This window comes from Dermacentor andersoni, chromosome 7 (genome assembly GCF_023375885.2).
Source record: "Dermacentor andersoni chromosome 7, qqDerAnde1_hic_scaffold, whole genome shotgun sequence".
In the NCBI taxonomy this organism is placed as follows: domain Eukaryota; kingdom Metazoa; phylum Arthropoda; class Arachnida; order Ixodida; family Ixodidae; genus Dermacentor; species Dermacentor andersoni.
Window position 1 is genome coordinate 125,581,461 of NC_092820.1, and position 23,504 is coordinate 125,604,964.

General features: G+C 45.8%; 1 protein-coding gene across 1 annotated transcript in view; it reads left to right on the top strand.

Moving 5' to 3' along the window:
- LOC126533856 (sushi, von Willebrand factor type A, EGF and pentraxin domain-containing protein 1-like) overlaps positions 1 to 23,504 on the top strand; it is a 59,753-nt gene that overhangs the window by 12,088 nt on the left and 24,161 nt on the right. Inside the window, exons 4-10 of the mRNA XM_050181051.3 lie at positions 1,305 to 1,512; positions 5,113 to 5,313; positions 9,197 to 9,355; positions 11,273 to 11,461; positions 14,266 to 14,442; positions 15,823 to 16,026; positions 22,407 to 22,655. Coding sequence (XP_050037008.1) covers positions 1,305 to 1,512; positions 5,113 to 5,313; positions 9,197 to 9,355; positions 11,273 to 11,461; positions 14,266 to 14,442; positions 15,823 to 16,026; positions 22,407 to 22,655 — 1,387 coding nt within the window. The remainder of the gene's footprint in view (positions 1 to 1,304; positions 1,513 to 5,112; positions 5,314 to 9,196; positions 9,356 to 11,272; positions 11,462 to 14,265; positions 14,443 to 15,822; positions 16,027 to 22,406; positions 22,656 to 23,504) is intronic.

The following is a 23,504-nucleotide window of genomic DNA, read 5'->3' on the forward strand; positions in this document are numbered from 1 at the left end:
GCACAAAGCGCGTGAACTCAATGCTTGAGAACTGCAAGATTGTTTGGGCTATCTTAGCGTTTTCTTTATTTTTGTTTTTCTTTGTTTTCCCTTGGCCGTCCTCGCAGGGAAAGACCGCAAACAAATGTAGAACTCGACTAAATAAACGCTTCACTATTTCAATAATACCGGCGTCCACTCAGCGTTTGCTTTATCTCTGTTTCCCGTCCGCTGGCAGTAGCAACGATGAAAGCATTTAAAAAAATTCTAACAGCGAAAAACTTGACGACATTACTCATACAACGCCAACGCTGGTCAGGTCTAACAATCTGCAATATGATCCAGCATGGTCTAACGTTGCGTTCGCTGACTTTCGCGGTTCTGCGCAACCGTCTTGCAGTTATTGCCGTTTTCTTGTCCTTGTTTCCCGTCCACAGGTCTTTGTCTTTGAAAAATATGGACGAAAATGATTAGAAATTGGCTTAGGCAGTGCTTCACTGTTCATGGCATTGCTTTCGTCCACTTCAGGCTTCCCTTGCCCATGCTTGCCATCTCATGACCTTACCCGTAGCAAATCAGTTTGAGCCTCTGCACCCTACAACACGCCGTTCATAATTATTGCACTTACAAACACATACATACCTTTAAGCACTTACAAACGTTCAGCCGATCTCTAAATGAAGTAATGAAGATTAACTTCTCTAACACTTTACAATGCTATGGTGAAAACCAAAGTGAGAAACTCGTCGCCTTTACGTGAATGCCATCGTGACGGGGTGCATCACGTTTCTAACCAATCATTTTATATAAATGACGGGTACGAGCCAGGAAAGTAAAATCGCATTGTTGCGGCCTGGAGAGGCAATATCCAGACAGGTAAATCGTCTCATGCGGTTCAAGTAAAAGCAGGCGTATCGTATCGATGGAAAAAGAGAAAGCGATGTGGCTGCTGGCATGTGTTCTCCTCCGCTCACTGGTGAAACGCACTCATAAACAAGTTCCAGCTTCTTTTGAGATAAAGTGGAATGTGGCACTTGCAAACGCATTCGCACAGTATTACCTAGAGGAACTAAGAAATCCCATTCGCAAAGGGCGTCAGCTTGCGTCTTGCTTCGCGTAGTAAACTTGGCTGTATAGGCCGTTCATTCTTTTTTCTACAGGTATGCTTGACCACAATACCTTGTGCATGCTTCAGCGCATTGCACTTTAACGTTGCGGCGAAGTTTACTTAAGCACACCCGTCATCATGGAACGCACGTTGTGCCCTCGCCGCCCGTATATGTGATGGCACGCCTGCTCTGGTCTGCAATGATCATATGTTACAGGTTCTCGTGCTGGTGACAGACGGCATGCCGACGGTGGGGCCCGATCCAGTGGTAGAGGCGAATGAGCTGAAGAATGCAAACGTCGAGATATTCGTGTTCGCCATCGGAAAAAGCATCATTAATCGAGTTCTCCTAGGGCTGGCATCGTCCGAGCGCCACCTCTTTGAGTGCGACGACGTCGTCGACTTCCGGAGGAGGTTTGATCTGGGTAAGTCTCCGAATGTTTTTAAAAGCTGCTTCGGCATGTAACGAGCCCGACTTTGCCAACTTTCTTCATGCCTGTTTACCGCGGGAAACCGGGGAGCACAAATCTAAGCACTTATCTTCAATCGACGAATGACTTAATAAACCGATCAAACTTCTCGCCTCCTAATATAAAGAAATTTATATCTCTTATTGATTGATAACGTACGTAATAACGCATATTATATATGATTTGGTAGCCTAGATCCCATATGTCATATCGACAAAAGATTTCTCCTTAATCCAAGTTGATCCGGAAAAAGTGTTTGCTTCATCCACATGTTTTCCGTGAAGGTTACCTTATCCGTATACTGAAAGCTGCCCAGAATAGAGCAGTTAGAATTATCTCACGTAATACGACCATTTTTATCTCCCACCGTTATCCAGATAAATGAAAACATTTCACTTCCCTCATGGAGAAGTCACCACGCTATTAATCTTGTATGTATTTGCCAGACGTACGTTTACAGCAATATGCCGCTTCAGCCTAGACGACGAGCTTGACGACGTCTTCACAATACGCTCGTTTTTATGCGAGTACACGTTCAAATGTACACGTTTCTACCGCTAATGTAAGAATTTGCTTTGCTTTCCATTCATTTCACATTAGAAAGATATTTCCGACCACATGGCATCCATATAAAATAGCGGAACATTTCGCCAGCACCTGTGTGTGCGGATATAATAATAGTGCACAATAATACACCATTGTATTTGACCTTTGCTTTTACTTTTGTATGTGCATTTGTTATTCTTGTATTCCATTTTTCTCCTTTTGTAAATTATTATCCCCCTTTACTCAAGGCCCTTCAATGGGCCTGTAAGCTACTTTAACTGAATACATGAATGAGCAAAACAGTAAGCAATAAACGTATAAGCATTGTCATTGCTCATTCATTACCAACCTGCCGGCGCGCACTATCCACACATATAGGGCCGTCGGGTAGCGTGAACCTACATATTTAACGCAAATAAACTAATGAACATTTATGCCTGTAACGCGCAAATTTATTTCATTACCTAAAAGCATGAAAGCAACTGCCCAATATACATCTGTCACGAACACAGCACGCAAGTGCAACCTATGTCACGCCCCACTTTCTTGAGCGGATGTCAGCATAACCTTTCCGAAGTGTCCGAATTTGACATTCTTGAAAGAACATGCTCTGAATTTATGTAAAGTATATAGTTTATTGCTGCAACCTCAGATACGCCATTTTAGCAATTCTAATCAAGCCTAGTAATATTTTTTTTGTATTTTACTAACGGCGCTTCTTTCTATGAGTATACCACGAAATTCACACAACCGTGACCAATATGCTTGAACGTGTGCATAGGGTGCGTGTGCGTTGAATTATGGTGTTGTTATGCTCGAATTCTTACCGCACAGCTCCCAATCCATCACTGCCGCAAGTTCTTGCAAAGCATTCCTCCTGAATCAATCTTTTGCAAATGTATGCATATCTGGAACATTCGTGCGCCATTTGGAAGACCTTGGGGTCTGGTTCGTCACTCCCCGAAGTCTATCAAAGATTTTACAATTGCTTCAAAAGATTAATTACGATATAGTGTGTAATATCGCGCGAATATCGCTAACAATCGTCCACGCCACTGCTCGGCGCCAGCAACGTCCAAGTAGACGCACGAGAAAAACTTGTGGACGACGCCCGGCACCAACACACAGACACGAGATCTCACTCCGCAATGCCGACACGCCTAGGGACAAACTCAAACATAGCGAACAAAGAAATTTCTCCTTCTTAGTAGGTGCACGTTAAAGGACCCCAGGTGTTCTAAATTTCCGGAGTCCCTCCCTACGGCGTGCCTCCTAATCAGAAAGTGGTTTTGGCACGTAAAACTCCATAATTGTTTTTAAACTTAATCAATAGCTATAGGCAGTGACAGTAGTAATTAAGAAATGCGCTGATACAAACACCCTTCTTGATTGACGTTGGCCGTTGGCCAATAGCAGCCGCTCATGGGGATCCGATAAATGAGCAAACAAAGCGTCCAGAAAGGAGTGACGAGCTGGCTAGCGTTGAAAAGAGAGCTTTTGTGAAAAGGGTTGAAAAAACTTAGAAAAGCAGGCAGGTGTTGCTTCTGACGCACTCTCGGCGCCGCCGCACGCCATAGATGGCGCCACTTGCCGAGCTCAAGCCTGCAGCGCACGAGGTGGTTTCGCAATAACGACAACTCGCAGCACCGCCGCACAGAAAATGTGAAAATCCCTCAAAATGTTGTGTCGCAAAAGCGTTTGAGGCTGTTAGCTCATCTCGTGCGAGAATAAGTGGAGTTAGACATCTTTGTCCTTTATTAGCCGGCCTGTTATATCGGCTACGTCCAACATCGCGCTTTGGTTCAAGCAGTAAGAGGCATGTTATCACTGTAGAACGGCTATCACCTCGAAAGCCCGCGAGGCTGAATGGGAGTGGGCACAGTGTGGCGTTCATGAAGTGCATCGTAGTGACCATGCCCTTTGTACGCATTACCGGCCTTACAAAAAAGTGTCAGTTCGCCAGAAAGGCGAAGAATCAATTGTGATGGCAAATTAGTAGACCGCTAGCTATACGATGTAAGGAGAGTAGTTTTATCGGTGGTGTAAACTTGTAAACATAGGCATAGTAACAAAATTAACAAACGTGGTGTAATGCGCGCACAATCGAACATGAACACATCTCACTCGATAACCGCAGAGGCTCGCTGCCAAAACGCTGGAGCGAGGAAGCACGGCAACAGCAGCGAGGGAAGTGACCTTCGCGCTGCGTCTGGGCATCAACACGATCTAAGCCGCTAAAACACTGCGCGGGGCCGCACTTAGTCACCTTCGCAGATGGTTTTCAAGATACCGAGGCCCGGAGTAGAACGCGCCGCCCCCTTTCTCCCTACACTCGCTCCGCGTCTCTTCGTGCGGCAGATAACGGCGCCCTTCCTCCTCGCTTCCCTCACCGGCGCGCACGAGAGGACTATCAAAAAAGACTTTCCTTTCGATCCACAGGGTATTGGATATTTTTCTATAGAAAACGATGATGAGCTGCCGTTGGACATAATTATGCTTGTTGGCGTTCACTGTCTATGGCGCGCCCGTATGGCGGGGTATCACAGCGATCCGGATGTTCGGCCTGCTCGAATGGTTTTTCGAGAATGCATGTCGAGATTTATAGAAATTCAGAAAGCACAAGATTGTGTACCTGCGTGGCTGTCAAGGGTGGAACCCTTGACCGCACTCAAAGAATTCTAAAATCTTTAGACCTGTAAGGCTGACACTTGATGCTGAAAACTAGATAATTTATCGTGTTTTCTCAAATGTCATTTGTTGTTTGATATAGTAATACAAAACAGGCAATAAGTAAAAATAAAGAGATTGAGCCGCAATCGCCGGGTCACTCTCCTACGCTTTCACTCACGGCACGTGGCGACGATTTTATCGCCCTTGGACTTTATACGGAACCTCACGGCGACGCCAACGGCAGAAATGCGCCTGGCGTGTCCGATGGCGCAATACGATTCCGAAGCGACGCTATCCCACGTAATACGTACAAGGACGATCGAGGTGGCTTCTATGCAGATGGCGCGAGAGACCGGTGGCAAGCGTCGGAGAGCCCGCAGAACTGCGACCACCTCTGCAACAGCCCGTACCGCGGACAGCAGGACGACCCGGGTTGCTGCAGAAGGAACGCCGTCTGCGGCTGCGACCTCTCCACGGGAGCGAGCGGCTGTCTCTGTGGACCGGGGTTCTACGGGGACGGCCTTCATGGCGAATGCACGCGTGAGTTGTTGATGTTTGGCGGCTCTTGAATCATATACGAAAGGTGACTGGTCAAAATGTTGCTGCCTATATATACACACAGGTTGTCCCACATTATTTGAGCCAAACTTTCGATAATGAAAGGCGCTCCGGACGCGAGTTGAACCGAATGCATAATGTTGGCAATGTCCTATGTAGTTACTCAGGCTATTTTTTTTATTTCCCGCTTAGCTAACGGATTAGTTATGTTTAATAAATCAATTTTTTAAGTAATGGCTGCAGACCTCAAGCGTGATACCCAAAGTTGTAGAGCATCTTGAGAAAGCTTTCAATAAATTGTTTCCAACACGATGTGTCTCATGCGGTCCTTTCGCGCGTTCTAAGGAAAGCACGCGAAATATGAAAAAAATACCAGGTGACAGGGCGCTCGCGCACTGTTATTATGCTCCTCTCAATCGTGCTGTGGATGAACAAGCTCGGCTGCAGCGAGCCTGTCCTGCGACAGGGCGTTATGCCTGGTGTACGCATCTAGGCATGCGGCTCTTATTGCATGACGGTGCAAATACGTGCTGCTGGCCGAGCGTTGGCGAAGCGATAAAACGTCTTAGGCCACGAAAAAAAAGACGAAAACAGCATTTTGATTCCGCTTGAAAGACGTGAAGGGCGAAGCACGTGGGGGCGATGGAAGGCGATGACGGCTGCTACAATTTTGCCTTTGCACACAACTGGCCTTGCAGTAGTTTTCGAATTGAACGATGATGCAACAATTTTAATCCTTAGGGCTCGAATAACAGCAGATAGACCACGCGCGGACGAAACTAACTAATGGTAACAAAATACTTGGCTATATTCAACGAAGGCTACGCATGTCTTCTCCAGACGACGACTCTTTTCTCACTGTCCCCGTCTGCTCTCCTTCTCACACTTACTAGCTACCAGGCGTTCTTTTTTGATCTCGCACCCAGCACAGGTGCAACGCTTCGTGGTGGGAGTATCGGGTGGCCGCGTCTGGCTTCACACTTGTGCACCGTGACCGGCGCGTCAGACCCTGAGAGAGAGTGGGCCCAGATGCAGTTCCAGTTTACCGGATGTAGATCTTCCCTTATGGTACCTCGTTTGAACCAAGCCCAGTGAACTGCAATATATCCAGTGCTCCTCAGGCGCCCGTATCCCTGCGTCTTCTCCACGGCAACGCTATTTGGCTGTGACCAACGTTGAGCAACAGATATGGCTTACTCCAATGAGGAAAGATGCGGGTATGGTTTTGGCTCTAGGTGCGTCAAGTGAACATAGAAGGCGCGCAGTTGAGCTATTTCAACGCTGGCGTCCAGGTACGCGTCCGAGCTCAATGACGATCGTGGGTGCATATGAAACGCTGAGGCAGATTGGGACTTTTTCGAAGAAGCGACATAAATCTTCAGTCCTGGGCGAGAACGTGGAGACACAAATTCTGTCAAAGTTTTCGTCAGACCCGCATGCAAGGGTTTGTAGTGAGGGTGCTGAAGCTGGAGTGACAAACTCTTCAGTGTGGAGAGTACATAAGAAGAGGCAACTTCTACGGTACCCCGTGCAGCTGCACGAGATCTTGGAGCCCGGCGATTTCCAAGATCGAAAGGACTTTGTAAATCGGAATATAATCAAGACGGAAGAGGACCCAGGCTTTGTCAATAAAATACTGTGGACCGATGAAGCTGCCTTTTCACGCAATGCCCAAGTGAACATCCACCACGCTCACTATTCGACCGATGAAAACCCTCACTGAGTTCGGAACACACATCACCAATATCAGTGGACGGTTGACGGTGTGGAATTTACGGTGGCACTATCATTGGCCCTGTGTTTTTTGATAACACGCTTACAGGCGAAATATACGTCAACGACATCCTTGATGAGGCGCTTGAGGATTGATATTTGGTACCAGCATGATGGTACTCCCGCGCAAAGCAGCAGCAAAGCTTGCAAATGGCTGCATGAAGTATTCCCGCAGCAGTGGACTGGACGGAACTGGGCCCATTGCTTGGCCGGCACGGTCAGCAGATTTAACACCCCAGGATTTTTTCTCTCTGGGGCTACGCCAAGGACCAAGTGTATCGGACACAAAAAACATCAGAGAACCTGTAAGAGTAAAGACAAGTCTGCAGCTCCATCCCTGATATCATGATCAAGACGGCTTCGGAAAAGGTGCCTATGCGATTCCAAATGTGCATTGCAGCTGAGGGTGACCTCTTCGAACACGCATTATAATCAAAAGGCGCTTTTTGGATTGAAGGTCACTGGAACATCATTCCGTACCTAACGCCGCCTCCCCGCCCAACCTCATTACACTCCGTCGGCAGGTTGCCAGCTCTTGCCCAGTTCAAGCATAAAAAAATAAAGCTGCGTTCTTGTTCTCTTTCGTCTCCTTAGACGCTTTATCGCTTCGGCACTGCTCGGCTAGCAGCACGTATTTGCGCCGTCATGCGATAAAAGCCGCATGCCCAGATAGCTGCCCCAGACATAACGCCCTATCGCTGGCCAGTCTTGCTGCTGCCGACTTTGTTCATCCATCGCACGCTTCAAAGCAGCGCAATAACAGTGGGCAATCGCCTTGTCACGAGGTATTTTTTCATATTTCGCGGGCTTTTCTTGGGAACGCGGAATAAAAGACCACGTGAGATATATCGCGTTGGCAACAATTTATTGCGAAGTTTCTCAAATTGCTCTACAACTTTGATTGTCACACTTGGGATTTGCAGCCAATACTTAAACAATTAATGACATCGTTTAATGACATCGTTGTTTTCTCGGCAATATTTTTTTCTTTATTCCGAGACAGCGTGCAAACCAAACACCTACAAGGAGACCTACTACGAGGAGAGTTGTCAGCGCTATTTATTAAAAATAACTAATCCGTCCGTTGAGAGGAAAATAAAGAATAAATAGCCTGCGTAACTCTTCGCGAGTGCCAACATTATGCATTAAGTTCAACTCGCGTCCGGAGTGCCTTTCATTTTGAATGTTCTGGCTCAAGTTATGTGGGACAACCTGTATACGTGCCCAGTCGGCCATATTGCTTGTTGTAGAGAAAACAGAAAAGCGTCCGACTGAGGTGAAGAAATTTCAAAATCCAGTGAGTTCTGACCTCCACACAGGACCATTGTTTAAGCCTTGTTCAAGCAAAATCCTGTTCTTAGTATTTTTTTCAGCTGACTCAGTAACATCTCGTCTGTTTTCTTCATGGAAGTTCCCAGCCAGATGGGATTTCGGTAAACACTCGCCATTATACCACTGGGTGTGTTCCAATTCTTACCGGCAAGGGAACCTGTCAAATTGATGCCATCAATTCATCTTCTCTTCGTGTTACGACACGGACACGCCTTGATATCGTCCGTCCCCTATCATGTCACGATTGACGCAGATTTGAGCCACAAAGTTGCTTAGAATTTTACAAAGCCATTCGATACACATTCAGCTGCATTAAGCCATTCCTCGAGTTCAGTGCTAATTTACTGAGCCAGCAGGAAGTTTTCACAGCATATGATGACATGCAATGACACTGACACCCTGTTAGCCCCTGAGAGGCTGTTGATTAACTTCAGCAACAAAAAGAGTGTCTAAACAGACACACCCCAAAATGTTTGCGAGGACGTAATGGTGTGAGTTATGGACAGCTTCACACCATTTTTAACTTTCAAGAAAGTAATTTCTTTTTCAGCATAGCACGCTCCTCATCAAGGCTAGAGCTCCTCGTCGAGCCTCAAACGCGCACAGCGCAGTGCCAAAGCCTGAACTCGCAGCTGTCGAGACATTGCAATATGGAAAGGCTGTCGCATACTTAGAAAGTTAGGGGTGTCAAATTACGGCCTAGCCATTTAATGACAATCGTTGTTTTCTCTGCATTATTTTTTTCTTTATTCCGAGGCAGCGTGCAAACCAAACACCTACAAGGAGACCTACTACGAGGAGAGTTGTCAGCGCTGTCCAGATCACAGCGAGATAAAAACCGAGGGCAGCCGCTCGCTCAAGGACTGCACATGCAAAATTGGCTACGTGGGAGGTCCAGCCAGTGGGAAGCCGTGTGTCCGTGAGTAGGCGGCTCGGTTTCCTTGAAATTTAGCCTGATTCAAGGCATTACAATCCAAAAAAGAGCGCACACCCACGAAACTAAAACATTATTCATCGATAAATTTTTTTTATGTCGAACATATGTTCTTTTACTTTTGTCGTTGGTGACATTCACGAAAGTATCGCGATCATCGTCATAAGGCTTCTGCACTGACTGCTTCTTGTATGCCAACATTCGACACGTTGTCGACACTTCGATTGCTTCCGATGTGTCTACGCATGTACGCGCAAGTGAATGTGCTTCTCGACGCGATCATGCCCATCGCACCCTTTTGTAACTCCCTTACAAAAAACTTATTTGCTTTCTCATTTGTAGATTGTGCGTGTGTGTGTGTGAAAAAACCGTATTTACTACTTTTGATTTAGTTTTTATTTTTACAATATTGTGTAATTAGCCGCATTTGCGTGTTTTCTTTATTTAATGTTCTTGTAGGTCTGTTGAGTTCCTACTGGAGCTTTCTAGAATTTGCCATTGCTTACCTTTAGCCTGCGTGGACGGTCTTTCTATTGTTTCTTAGCTGCTTGCTTCCCTTCTGCTGATATACAACTTTTTTTTACTGTTACCTAACCTAAAGGAAAGGCAGGTGTTGCGCCCCTGTTTGTCCCAGCTGCCAGCCCTGCACCCTCCGTATATTCCTCTCTATCTATTGTCTATGTGTGTTTTCATAACGAATAATATTAACAACAACAACAACAACAACAACAACTACAACAACAGGTGGGCGAATATTGCATTTATTGAGCGCGAATCAAATTCAGAAAACAAGCATCGAATATGAAATCGAATCTCGAATGGCCAAACGCAGACACAAATACGTACTTACAGCAGGAATACTTGTTTCTTTATAACGAGGTACCACGATTGTATCTACTAGTCCAATAGAGACAGGTAACTAGCATGGAAAAAGAATTCGTTTTAAATACAAGATCAATAATTGCAAATACAAAACGGTACACATAGGCTCTGAACATATTTAGAGCCGTGTTGCAAAGATGTTTTCCAAGAAATAATAGCTGCTGTATAGAAGAGAGCTTACAAAGATGCTGAATAAATAATTGGTACCGAAGAACAATCACAAGTTGTCAAAAAAGAAAAGAAAAAATAAGGTGCTGAAGGAATTGTGTGCTGTAAACATATGTAAAAAGACTCGTTGCAAGGCTAAGATCACGTGGTTGTGGTGTAAAAAAACAAAATAATGCCAAGTGACTTGACTACCTTAAACACTAATGAAAAATTACAAACAGATCTCAGAAGTCGTGATGTAAATTTCCGCCACGAAACCGAAATCAAGACGAAATAACCATTTTCTTTCTACATTCTTTTTTAAGCATTTCGCGACGTTTTACTTCTCATAAATTGCGATACTTTGTGAAGCAGAAGGAGAACAATAACAAAATTTTAACAGTACTCTGTGGGAAAATATGTGGCTGGTTTTAGCATTCGGAAATACCGAATAGTTCCTCATCGAATCCGTCTAGTTAGCTTGTAATCGATTCCTATTCGAAACTCTAATATTCACCCACGCCTAATAATACACACATGCATACATACATACATACATACATACATACATACATACATACATACATACATACATACATACATACATACATACATACATACATACATACATACATACATACTTACATACATACAGACATACATAGATTTTGATGGTGTATTTTTGTAGGTCTATGCCTCATAGCCATCCACCCTTTCTCACATAATTTCCACCGCGAAATTTAAGTCCTCGTCAAAATTTCGCCATGTCACGCAATTTCGCACGGTAGCGCTGTTCATACTGAGGACTAAAATGACAGAAACACAGCGCTGGCGGCATGCAGCGATGCCTCTCTACCGGTCCTTTGTTCGCAGCCGTCACCTGCCCTCCGCTCCAAGCTCCAGAGCACGGCCGACTGGAAGGGCCGTGCGACACCTCCTACGGGAGCGAGTGCTTGCTCGCGTGCGATCCCGAGTATGAGCTGACGAGCGGCGAAGATGACTTTGACAGCCGGACCTGTCAGGGCGATGGCACCTGGAGCGGAAAGACGACTGTCTGTCAAGGTTGGGCGGCCATTTTTCCTTTGCTATAAAGTGCAATTGTGAAAGTTCCTCTCCGCAATGTATAACGTTGAACATTTTCAGTGTGGTTGGAGTCTTTTTGGTGGCCTCGGTGGTGGGATTCAACCTTTGAAACGTTTGGAGATCCGCCTGCGATTTCCAAAGCGGAAAAAACTTGTGTCAGTGTTTTGTTTGCTACATTAATGACTCGCTTTTACATCCCCTTAAAATTCGCTTTTAAATCTTTGTTGTTCCATATATTTCTTTTCTTTAATTGGCGTACAAGACTCTCCCTACTACATCTTCTACATTCCTTATTTGCTTTCTGCTGACGACCTGTCATTACTGGCGGCCACGTCTTGTCGCACCGGCCACCGCCACGTAAGATAAGACCCAGTGTATAAACATGCGTATACTGACTTCTTGCTTCTGCATTGCTTATTGGTTCAGCAGCTTTGCGACTGGCGTCGTGAGACAGGAAAATTGATCGACGAGTGACCGACCCAACAACATTAGCTTTTCGACCAAAGCAACCATTTGCGACCAACTAGGTTTCGCAACCTCAGCACGTCGGCGGGGTGACCAGTCCTTATATGTTTGCTGCGGCACAGGGCAACGCTTTCAACACTCAGATAAAGTTGTCTGCCACTTATATAGCCCATACACAACACTGAGTTACACTTTGTGATTTCGGAGTTGATCGCCTGAAAACGTAAGCTGGGCAGCGCCTGGGTTGGGAATGTATTCGCGAGCTGCTAATGGCGCCTTGCGCCAGGGTCGGATCCCTACACAGGCGTTAAATCGGGTCTTCATTTCTGTTAATCGGTTAGTTTCTAGATTGTGCCCTCTTATCGCTCACTCACATCTGTTAAGAGTTGCGCAGTATGGGACACCTATCCATGGTTAGAAGTCGTTAACAAAATTTTCTTTTGATATGATCAGAAGGTCATTTAGGTACGACAATGGAACGTTAAGTCGAGCTGGTTTGTTTGAATGTAATAGAAATTGTAGGAAGAACAAAACAACGTGTAACAACGACATACAATGCTGAGCTCTCAGCGCTCTCCGCAAATCCGTTCTTTCATTGCGAACGCCGCAAGTAGAGAAGACGGAGGCACAGTAAGACAGCCTTGGCACTTTCTATACCTGACTGAGTTTTCCGCGATGTGCCAGATCTGTGCTCGCGGGCATCGGTTTTACCATACCTTGCGTCTTCCTTTTAAACGTTCGTCTTCGGGGCGGACATGCGGTACTCAAGTCTGTTTTTAGAGCGCAGCTCTTAGGCGCCCGCTCCTGCGTTTAGCGTCGGCGTCCGTCGTCGGCGTCCGTCGTCGGCGTAACCTAGCGAACGAGCACAGCGAAGGATGAAAGGGCTAACGCAGAGTACAGTGGGGCATGAAATACGGCGATAGCTAAGAGGGCGCGGGGAGGGAAGCGAAGGATGAGTGTTTGGCGAAAGCGTGAGAAGAAAAGTGTATTGGGCCCGCAAGACAGGCTCTGTGGTGATGACCGCTACGAGATGGCGCCAGAGTACCGCGCCGTCGTCTGCTCACCGATAGCATGCAGCGAGCGCTTCAACCGATACAATATATGGAAATAAAGCGCTGCATGAGCGGAGGTCTGTCTGTGGCGGCTGCGGTGAATCACGCCCACGCGTCACCCGCGCGCTGCCTCTCTCAATCTCCCGTTTAGCGAGGGGTCGCACCATAATTCGCTCCGTTTGCTACGTGCCGCAGGAGACAGATTGTCCCCGCCAACCAATATATCGCTAAATGAAAACGCGTATAGAGCTTTGCTCATATTTCGCATTATGAAGGATCGGAATCGTTGGTGATTTTTTATTATTATTTCAGATAACACGAGTGCGTACATGCCTGGTGTTTCCAGAATAAAACTTTGTGGCGAGTTCAGCGCTTTTCGGTTCACTTCTCTTTTGAGCCACGGGGTTTTTTTGTTGCACTGTTTTGTTTTTATTAGGCTTCTTGACATTCATCGGAGTTAGAATGCACAAGCGTGCACGAACGCTATATCCATCACTGCCAGTACTGAATTGTCACATTGAGCAACAGGAAAGCGGGATTTATAAAGCATGCATATGCTATGCAAGCACCATTGCCAATACTGGAAACACTAGGACACCAAGAGCCCGAAAGATGGAACAGCTAGGTATTTCAGCGAACGCGGATTGCAGTCCCGTTAGCAGTCGTCCCAGTGAGGAGTATTTTATGAATGAATATTTGGCTTTCTGATACGCATTTCTTGTAAAACCTTTGTTTTCCGTCTTTTGACATAGCCTTACTTGGGTGCATATCTGCAGCGCTTTTTTATTTCTAGTGACGAGACCTCCAACATTACCTATTCTGTTTAACATTTTTTCAGTAGTTAACGCTACACTATCTTTTTATTTCGGCTGCCGCACTCGATCTTTGTCATCGGTATAATTAAGACATTGTTACTGTCATCTTGATTTGATGTTTTCTCTTTCCCTGTTTTCCCCCTTTCCTGCATTTCTATACATACCTGCTTCGTAAAGAGTAAGCAAGCGTCGTGCTCCTTCTGGGGACGGTTGCCAGCCTGCTTCCTACTTTTTTTTCACTCTCAGTCGGTTCTACTGATATTTTCTAGCCGAGTAATAATAAGCCTAGTCTTAGGCTGCGCAGATTTTCGAGGTGTACAATTACCGGTGCTTACTTTTATGTAAAAAAAAAAAAAACTCGTTTTTCTTTCCGTATAGATATAATGCCACCTACGGCCTCAAGGGGTCGTTTTATAAAGTATTCCCGCTCTTTCACAATGCCATCTTTCAGAGAAGCAGTGTGGTATGCCTCCCCTGCCAGACAAAGGGCATTATAAAGCCTGTAACGGCCCTTGGAAGCTGAATGACACCTGTTCATTCCAATGCGACACGGGCTATACTCTCAAGGGTTCTTCATCGAGGAACTGCACGGAGTGGGGCTGGTCGGGCGATGATTTCACCTGCGAAGGTCAGTGTTGGCAACAACAATGCTAAACATGAAGTGCTCTAATATTAACCTTGTCCAGTGCGCATTGTCTCAGTGAAAATAGAGCAGGCTCTAGCATATGATTGTTGGTCCATTGCCGCCGGAGAGATTCGATGTATTCGGAATCGTGTTTATTTATTTATTAAGTTGGAATAAACAAAAGACAATGCAGAAACAATTTCCGAACGCAGAAGGCTGCAAGGGGACGTCTAGTTAGGTAGCTGACAAAATAAATAACAAATAATAGCTGGTGATGTTTGCTGTGGGTCCGGAACGAGAAAGGGTCTCATGTGCGCTAGATAATGACTTCAGCGCAATACAACAGTCTGGTGTAGGGAAGCACAGACAGCGTCTTCCGGTCAATGGAAGTGAGAATAAGTGGAAGTGGTAAATGTAATTAACATTTCACTACTTATCACACCTTGGTGGTGGCGCCAGAACACCAAAGGAGCAACGATGGCACCAAAGCTGGAATTCGGTCTGGTCTGTGAGTCGGGCGCTCACCGAAGCTAGAATCCATGGACCACCTTGGCTCCAGCTTTGACGCCTCCCTTGCTGCTTGCGTGCCCTGGACATACTCCGCCACACGCTTTATTATAATAGCAGGTGCTCTCCTCCGTTAGCCGATATTATTTTTATTTTCGCCTGCTAAATTATCTCATCGCAGTACGGAATTATATGGAGGTTGAAAGGGCACCTGTGATTGCGTACCGCATAGGTGACCCTTGCACGGGAAAGGGGCTCCACTCGAGCGATGTTCTTCGAGATTCACTGCACTATTTGTTTAGATACTGCATATTCATAACATTTTCTTTATGGCCAATCATATCCAGGATGTGAGAAGGCGGAGTGATAAGATTGATGTGAGCATAAGAAGTGTGGCAGCAGATATGTAGAATGGGGGTGGGGGCTGGCGGGGAACTAACGGAATTTTTATGAAGCGAAGCAACAGTTTCACTTACGTTCTTATGTTTTCACATTGTGTATGCCTGCGTCGTGGTTTCAAAAGATGAAACAAACGGAAATATGTTGGAAAAGTTACAGGGCCAGGATGAGATTGTCTGTGCTAGGCTCTGCTGCTGCGGCGTATTCGAGTTTGCTGCAATTTAGTGACTTGTACAGAACCATTTCCATTGATACAGGTGCGTAATAGGAGCTACGGCGAATGCATCCGAACGCGCTATTTTTCGCTTGTTTTCTCGCTCAATTGCACAGTATTTATGCATATTTCTTATTAAAAACTATTATTTTGGTGAAAGGCCTGATTAATCATTTAGAAGGGTCATACTACAGTATTACATTATTTTCCTTTTGCTGCTCTTGCAATTTGAAACAATCCCACCATGCATGAAAAACCACCAGCCGTGCAATGCCCGCCTCCTGCCCCGATACGAAACGCGGTACCTGCCGGTGACGTCAGAGGAAGAAAGCCCTACACCTACCTCGAGTACTTCCAGGTAACATGTCTGGAAGGTTTCGAGCGAGAGGGCCCTGCAGTCCTGATATGTGGCGACATGGGCCGCTGGATCGCCGGTGCCCAGAACCCAAATGATGCAAGGTGTGTCGGTGAGTGCGGCAGAGCCTTTAGGCTACAATTCCGCAGTGCGGCCATAACATGCAGGCGAACAGACGAAACCTTGAGAAGTAAAACGAGGAGCATATTGTTGGCTGCAGGCCAGATTTAGTTGCACGTTCCGAAATGCCTTGTTCTCAGACAACGTGGCTTATACTTCCGGAAGCCAATTTAATATCAGCGAGAGCCCTGCCTGCTTAGTCACATAGTCACATATTGTCACCGACACGACCGTCTGTTTAATTTGAAAGAAGATTTGGTTTTAAAGTGGCGTTTTCTTGCCTCTTTGAGATTTGGCGTTCGTCATCGTTTCTACGTCGGATACATTTATTTATATATATAAGCACCTTGGGCCCAACGTCTATGTGTTCGCTGCGATCTTACCCAATAGAAAAACTGGCTCCTAGGTATGTACTGGGTTTTTCCGAGTATAGCTCAGTGCCTCTATTGAACGTCTCTACAACGAACATCGCTACAACGAAATGACCTGTATATCGACGCGATAATTGCGCATCTGCTCTAATGTCAGCGGTGCTGTGCGTTACCCTTAAAACACAGCGACGGAAATTCTATAGCGAATGAATTCAGAGTTCCTAAGAACTTCGTCATGAAGGCGTAGACAACTTGGGCCACTTAGCTCCGGAATAAACAACCTGTTGCTGTGAGCTGTCTAGCGTAGTAGACGGGTTGCATCACTGGCTTTTTGGCACTGGGTATCTGCCAATTCTTGGGAAATGCCACACAACGGATGCGCTCTTGGGGAACAAGGAGTAGAAAGCCATAAATGCAATTATACATGTGTCGTACTTCTCTGTTGACACACCTCTCGTTAACATTCTTCCGTCGACAAGTATCATGCATCGCCTTCGTCCTCGTTAGCTACAAGTGTCATCTCACAGGTGATGTCACCGTGCTCGGGTCATCCGTTTCTTTCTTTATTTATTTTTTTCTATTTCATCATTAGTACAGAATGAGGTCCCGGAGTTACAAGAACTGTCAGGGGGACCTCCTATCAGTAATTTAACATTGCATGAATTAATACATTATGGCAACATAGCAGTGACAGACATCAGAAAACACGAAGTTAATGAAAAAATAAACAAATACAAAAAGTTGCTTACAATAATTGAAGTTCAAAACACAAGCAAATGAAACCGATACAGCGTATGAATAAATAAATATGTAGTAATTGACACGTTATGGAGACATAGGAATGACACATGTCAAAGAACATGGGGTTAATGTAAGAGATAATTAGAAACAAATATATGCTTACAATACGCAAAGTACAAATGTTATATAAACTATGCGACAAAAAATTTTAAATGCCTAAGAAAGGAGAAAAAAGAAGACAAAGGAAGATATAGAATAACAAATAAATAAAAGCTGTCGATACAATACTCCTGCTTCATCGCTAACTCCTTTCTCCTTCATCGCTAACTCCTCCTTTCTATTCTTTTTCCTTGCGCGGCTCAACGCTCATCTGCACAGAATCAGTTGTGTGCAGCATCCGTGGTGTCCCGGTCTTCCGATCTCGGTGTTTGTTTTATTTGCGTTACAACGGCTTCGGCGTGCGTCTCCCGATTGCCGAACATGAGGAGCGTTTAAGAAATGTCAGAAAGATGTAAGTGCTACGTCCAGTGCGCCATCATTCGGAAGCTTGGCCGAGACGCACGGACAAAACTCGCGAAGCGAGGCGGAACAGGACTCGAGCGTGCGGCCTGCGAGCCATCCGGTGCTCGATGCCTCGCCAGCCCTCCCACCCTGCGACACAGCGCACTGGAATGGGTCTGCCAAACGTTACCAATGTATTGCTAGTTCCAACTTAATCGAGACCTACGTACTCAGGAGGAGGATTCGCTCTCGAATGTCCATCGTCCTCGCCGGAACACCACGTCATTCGCACCATTCCGTGGAGGGCCTCGATTCAGAAGTGCTTGAGCCAAAGATTTGCTATCTGTAGTGAGCCCCTGGGACATTGCAACGAATCGCGAACCCGCGCTAAGCCTCAAAATGCGATAGACATTAAGCCACAGTGGCGGGTATGGCCAACGGATTATGCAGATTTCATCAGGCCCTTACAATTCATACCTGGTGTTGCACTAACCTTGAGATATGCGCATTTCGGTCTTTCTGGCCGTTTCGCGCTATAGAAACGTCAAAATCACGTGCTTGTAACCTATGGTGTCAAGGTTATTGTCAATGTAACCTTAATGTTACACCGCTAATAGCGTACCGATGACTCAGTGAATAAACCCCATCCGTGTACGAAGATCGGTCAGTTTGTTTATTTATTCAGTGTACCCTAAAGGCCCTCCGTTGCAGCATATTACATAGGGGAATATGCAACATCGTCAAAGGTAACATGTAATAGGTGACAACAGTATGCAAGGCAAAAAAGAAAAGCGCAAAACATTCACACTAAAAAAAAAAATATTGTAAGGCCAACTTGCGTTACAGTTTCGTGTTATCCAATGCAGTTGACACGGTTCTTTCATGTTCTCGCCCCCAGTATACAGTGGTGATGTTCTCACGTCACTCAACTTTCGGCGTCGCGGTGAAGCTGCTGGTTCGGACGCACGTGACCCCCCACCTTCGGGTTCAGCGATCTCCAGACTCCTGCGTCCTTAGCTGCGCAGTACTTGGTGTGCGTTTCGCAGCGATCCCATTAAAAGGCCATGCATAACTAGTGCTAACGACGGGCTAGACAGAAGAAGAAAAGGAAATGATTAAAAAGAAATCAGCACATCCCACGCATAAGTAGGAATTGGTGAAGAGCGAGGCTTTCATGGTCCTGGTGATCAGGATGACCCTACAAGCATGGGCACCTGCACACTTGCGGGCGTTGTCATAAATCGATGCGGACTTCGATCTTTACTGTAATTTCCCCTCTTCCCCTTCTTCGCTTATATGTATGTCGCTCAGTGCTCCTCGATGAATGCACAAGCTCTGGAGTCATTTGGTTCATTTAGTTCAATTCATTCTCTTACCTTAAAGACCTACGAAGGGTGTTACATAAGGAGTTCATTCAACTTCTGTCTCGGCATTCAGTTGCTTTTGTTGTCTTCTTCTTTACTTACTGCCCCCTTGTTTTGCTTGCCTATTCGCGCACCCACCTAGGGGCACATATATATTCTGGGTGATTTGCCGAGAATCTTCGCATGCCCAGCTGCACATGAAGTTTGCATCCCAGGTTGTCCGTTAGGGCGCATGCGCGATGACACATATCCGGGTTGCATACTCGGCACGAAATCTGCCAACAGCCGATAGCCGGAAACCGCAAAATGGGAGAAAGGGGAAGATAACGGCTCAATTTAAAATTTCCTGTTTATTAAACAGAGACTGCGCGAGGTGGATGAATTGCATTATTAATCCGAAAGCATTAAATGGCTCGCGAGGTGGGAAATCCGGCGTCGTCCGTGGTGGCGTTACCGCACGATGGCCGAAAGGGCTACGAACCCTTGACCTTTCTTGGGAGTCGAAAGCACTACTATTTGGGTTCAGTCCGAGGTAATTAGATCAAAACTAATAATGGAGAGTTCATTAAGGCTCTCGAACCCACGACCTTTTCTATTAATTAATGAGAGGTCAGGTAATGTACAGTTAATTAAGTTATAGTTAATTAAGGCACTCGAACCCACGAGCTTTGTTGGAAGTCGAACCCTCGACCTTTGGTGAGTTTGGAACCCACGACCTTACGCTGTGTGCAACTTGTGACGATAGCCGTTGTTGACGTGACGTCACCGCGCTTCTGCTGACGTAGCCGCAATGCTTTCGCATTCATCTACGTAGCGATAACTGCTTGTCTCTTGAATTTTTATAAACTCTATCTTTATCTGCAGAAACATAATCTGCTGAAACACATGCAAGATTTTCGCATGCCTACAGCCTTTATAATAAGCTAACACCAACGCCGCGTACAGGCAAAAATAATAGTTGAGGGCTTGCTTTGGCTGCCCGGTACCCACACTTTGTAACATATTAAAAACACATTAATTTTAATGCCCCATTTAACAGTTCTCAATCCAAAATAGGAAATTTTCAGATGAGACAATGATCACTTTTATAACTTTTGTTACCTGCTGGATAACTTTTCTTTTGATCAGCATGTTTGGTTATTCAAAGTGATACTTTATCTTAGTTTTCACGAAAGATTGTTGTAAATGCTCTTGTGGCTTTAACAATTGAAAAATTTGCATCATGTAAGCTTTACCTGTTTTCTTGCAACTTCGTATCTTCTTTGTAATGACTGGGTTCATTGTACCGGGTTCAATTTTTGCGAAATCCACTGCCTACTGCTGTCTGTAAGCCCCCAGGTTCTGTCAAGCTACCTGTGACATCTTCTTTCCTGACGACACCCAACTTTTGTCTTGAAAATAAAGTTGATACTTTCTTTGTTTTCTTTTCTTTTTTACTCGTCTAGGCAACTTTATTTCCTAATTTACTTTTTTGATGTTCGGGGAACTAAAGGAATGAAAAAAAAATGCAGGCGCAGAGAGATAAGGAGTGCTTCCCTCGGTCCTCAGCCACAGGGCTCCGTTTTCTTCACTCAGCTATTTTATTTACTGGCTCATTTATTAATCTACGTCTCTCTTGACTGGTGAAGTAATTCCTTACCGACTGGCCCGCTGGCGTATTGATTCTTCGGTGACGACTTGACTGATAAACTCAATGCTATTGTGCTGCCGACCATCCCATACATCACCCGCCATGGTTGCTCAGTGGCTATGGTGTTGGGCTGCTGAGCACGAGGTCGCGGGATCGTATCCCGGCCACGGCGGCCGCATTTCGATGGGGGCGAAATGCGAGGACACCCGTGTACTCAGATTTAGGTGCACGTTAAAGAACCCCAGGTGGTCGAAATTTCCGGAGTCCTCCACTACGGTGGGCCTCGTAATCAGAAAGTGGTTTTGGCACTTAAAACCCCATAATTTAATTTTGTTTAATCCCATACAGACACAGTGACCACAAGTGACGGTGTACCGGTACGCTCTGCAATAATTCATACCGCATGGTATTCTGATGGCACGCGTAAATTGAGGTTAACGACCACTTATCCGTCTTGCCTCCATTGTACGGCGGCCACAGTGAATGGAAATTGAAGCCAACAGGTCTAGTGCGGAGCAGGAGAACGCCATGGCACGGACCCATCGCGCTGAGTTCGTCGCTTCTTTCTAAGTTCCCATTCAATATTTTCCGACTTTCACAAAGTCGATCCAGCTAACTGTTCCGGCACGACTAAGCAAGGTCAGAGTCACTGTCTCACTTTTATGTGTGTCTAATACGTGTTCGTGGTTCACCATTCAAGCTTAACAGTTGTGCGAAAGAAGACATGGACGGGAAGGACTGGACAGGCGCCAACGTTCACCTAATTTTTAGGTATCGTTGTCTAAACAACGTTATGAAAATCAGATCTAGTAGGGTTGCTATTTGGTTATTATTATTATTATTATTATTATTATTTCTATTATTTGCGTGAGCAGACACGCATGCGCCTGAAGTTAACTTCGGCGTCAGTTTACTCTTAAACAATTATGAGCGGGTAGGCGCCTGTCCTATCCTTTTGAGCGAAGTATTATTTTGCGCTACTATTAGAAGCTTGAACCGTTATGTGTGACCCATAAGAATCACGATGGTGCTGGGCGCTATTGGTTGGAATGTCCGATGAACTCACCCCACGGAACAAATCTTTTGTTCAGGCACTTCTGCATTGAAGCCCCATCCACAGAATGGTGTGAATGACGTGGCGTTTCCGTAAGGACGCTGGACGAATAAGCACTCGTGTATCGTGCTCTGGGGTAACCTTAGATAACCCCAGGAGGTCGAAATCAACACGGAGTCCTTCCCTGCGGCCTCGTCCATAGTCTTCGAGTTCCTTTGGCGCTCTAAAACATCCCTCGGTCAAGGCACTTGTAACATGGATTGGATAGGTACAGACTGAGTGTTTCGTGTGGAGATCTTGCTGCGAGTGTTTTATGCTATGTGCTTAATAAGAGCTGAGGCAGTTGGAACTTCGTTCGTATATATTTGATGCTTTTCGAGCATTACATATTTTGCAATAGCATTTTGTTCATCAACCAACATTTTTTCTTCCAGCCGGAAGCAAACAAAAGCTGTCCACGGGCCTTCAACCTGAGTTTAACCTGCCTGCATTTCTTTTTTCGATTCCATGACATGTCCTGGACACTTATATCCTCTCTTGCGAACGGGCAGTTCGCATTTATTTTTTTTCAATTTGAAGTTTCCTTAAGACTCGAAAGTTATTGAACAAGGTCGCATTCGTTCGGGATAACTTTGTGCCACAATTATCGGTAGTGTGTGCATTTCGTTTAGGGTTTGGCTTGAAGCAGTAAACGCGTTTTTTCGGTTTCAGACAACCAGAAGCCCCGGATAACTTGCCCTAGGGACATCAAGGTTGCTGCCGATCCGGGAAAGAATTCCACGAGTGTGTCGTGGCCGGAACCGACGTACTCCGACAACGACAAAAGCAAGCGGCCCTTGTTGACTCCCCCGCACCACAGCGGAGCACGTAGGTTCAGCATAGGCACCCACAAGATTACGTACACGGTCACCGACGGCGTTGGACTCAACGACACTTGCACGCTCGTCATCACCGTGCTTGGTAAATCACGGGTTTTATCTTTAGGCTCATTAGCGTTCACAATCTTCGCTGTGTTGCGCGACTGCCTTCATTCGAGCCGGAGAAAGGAAGATAACAAAAATGTTAAGGTTCATTGACAACAGTAGCTTAAAGGGCACTCCACAAAGAGCCGTCGTAAATTTTTTTTTACACGAGTACATAGTTGTAAAGTGTCATCCAGTGGGCGTTGTTTCGTAAGAATATATAAAATTGTTGTTAAACTCTTTTGACGACGAGTGTATCGGCGTACACGTTCGTTTAGCAGTTGTAGGCGCGTTGAGTGCGACCCGTTGAAAAGCTGCAAGGACACGTCGATAGCCGAAACAACCGCAGTGAGCCGGCAGTGATGGTTGTTGGGAAAATACACCCGAGTGAGCGGTGAGCCAGCGACTTCCCTAACTGAAGCCGAGCCCGAATGTTACAAGCATACATGAAGCAAATTATTCTCTACAGTCGAACGCGACCATAGCGAACCGGCACAGAGAAAATTATTCTCCGTTTCGAACACCCCGAACTCAGTGAACGATAGCCATGCAAAAGAACCCCTTCATAGCGAAAAGGACATCGGATGCGTCGAATTTGGAGCGTCCGCTGCCGACGTCATCAAACGCTTGCACGCGACTAGTAGCCTCGTCCGGCGTTTCGTGGAGCACTTTCTGCGTTGGGTCGACTTTGCTGACATTGTGCCAGTGGCCTGGCACAAGTCTGCGCCATCTCCCACGTCGAGAACGCCATTCTTGGTGACGATGATGCGAAACACTTGAAGGCAAAGACACGAATTACTGCCTAACTACGTGTAGCATTGCTTTACCCTAAACTTTTACTCTAAAA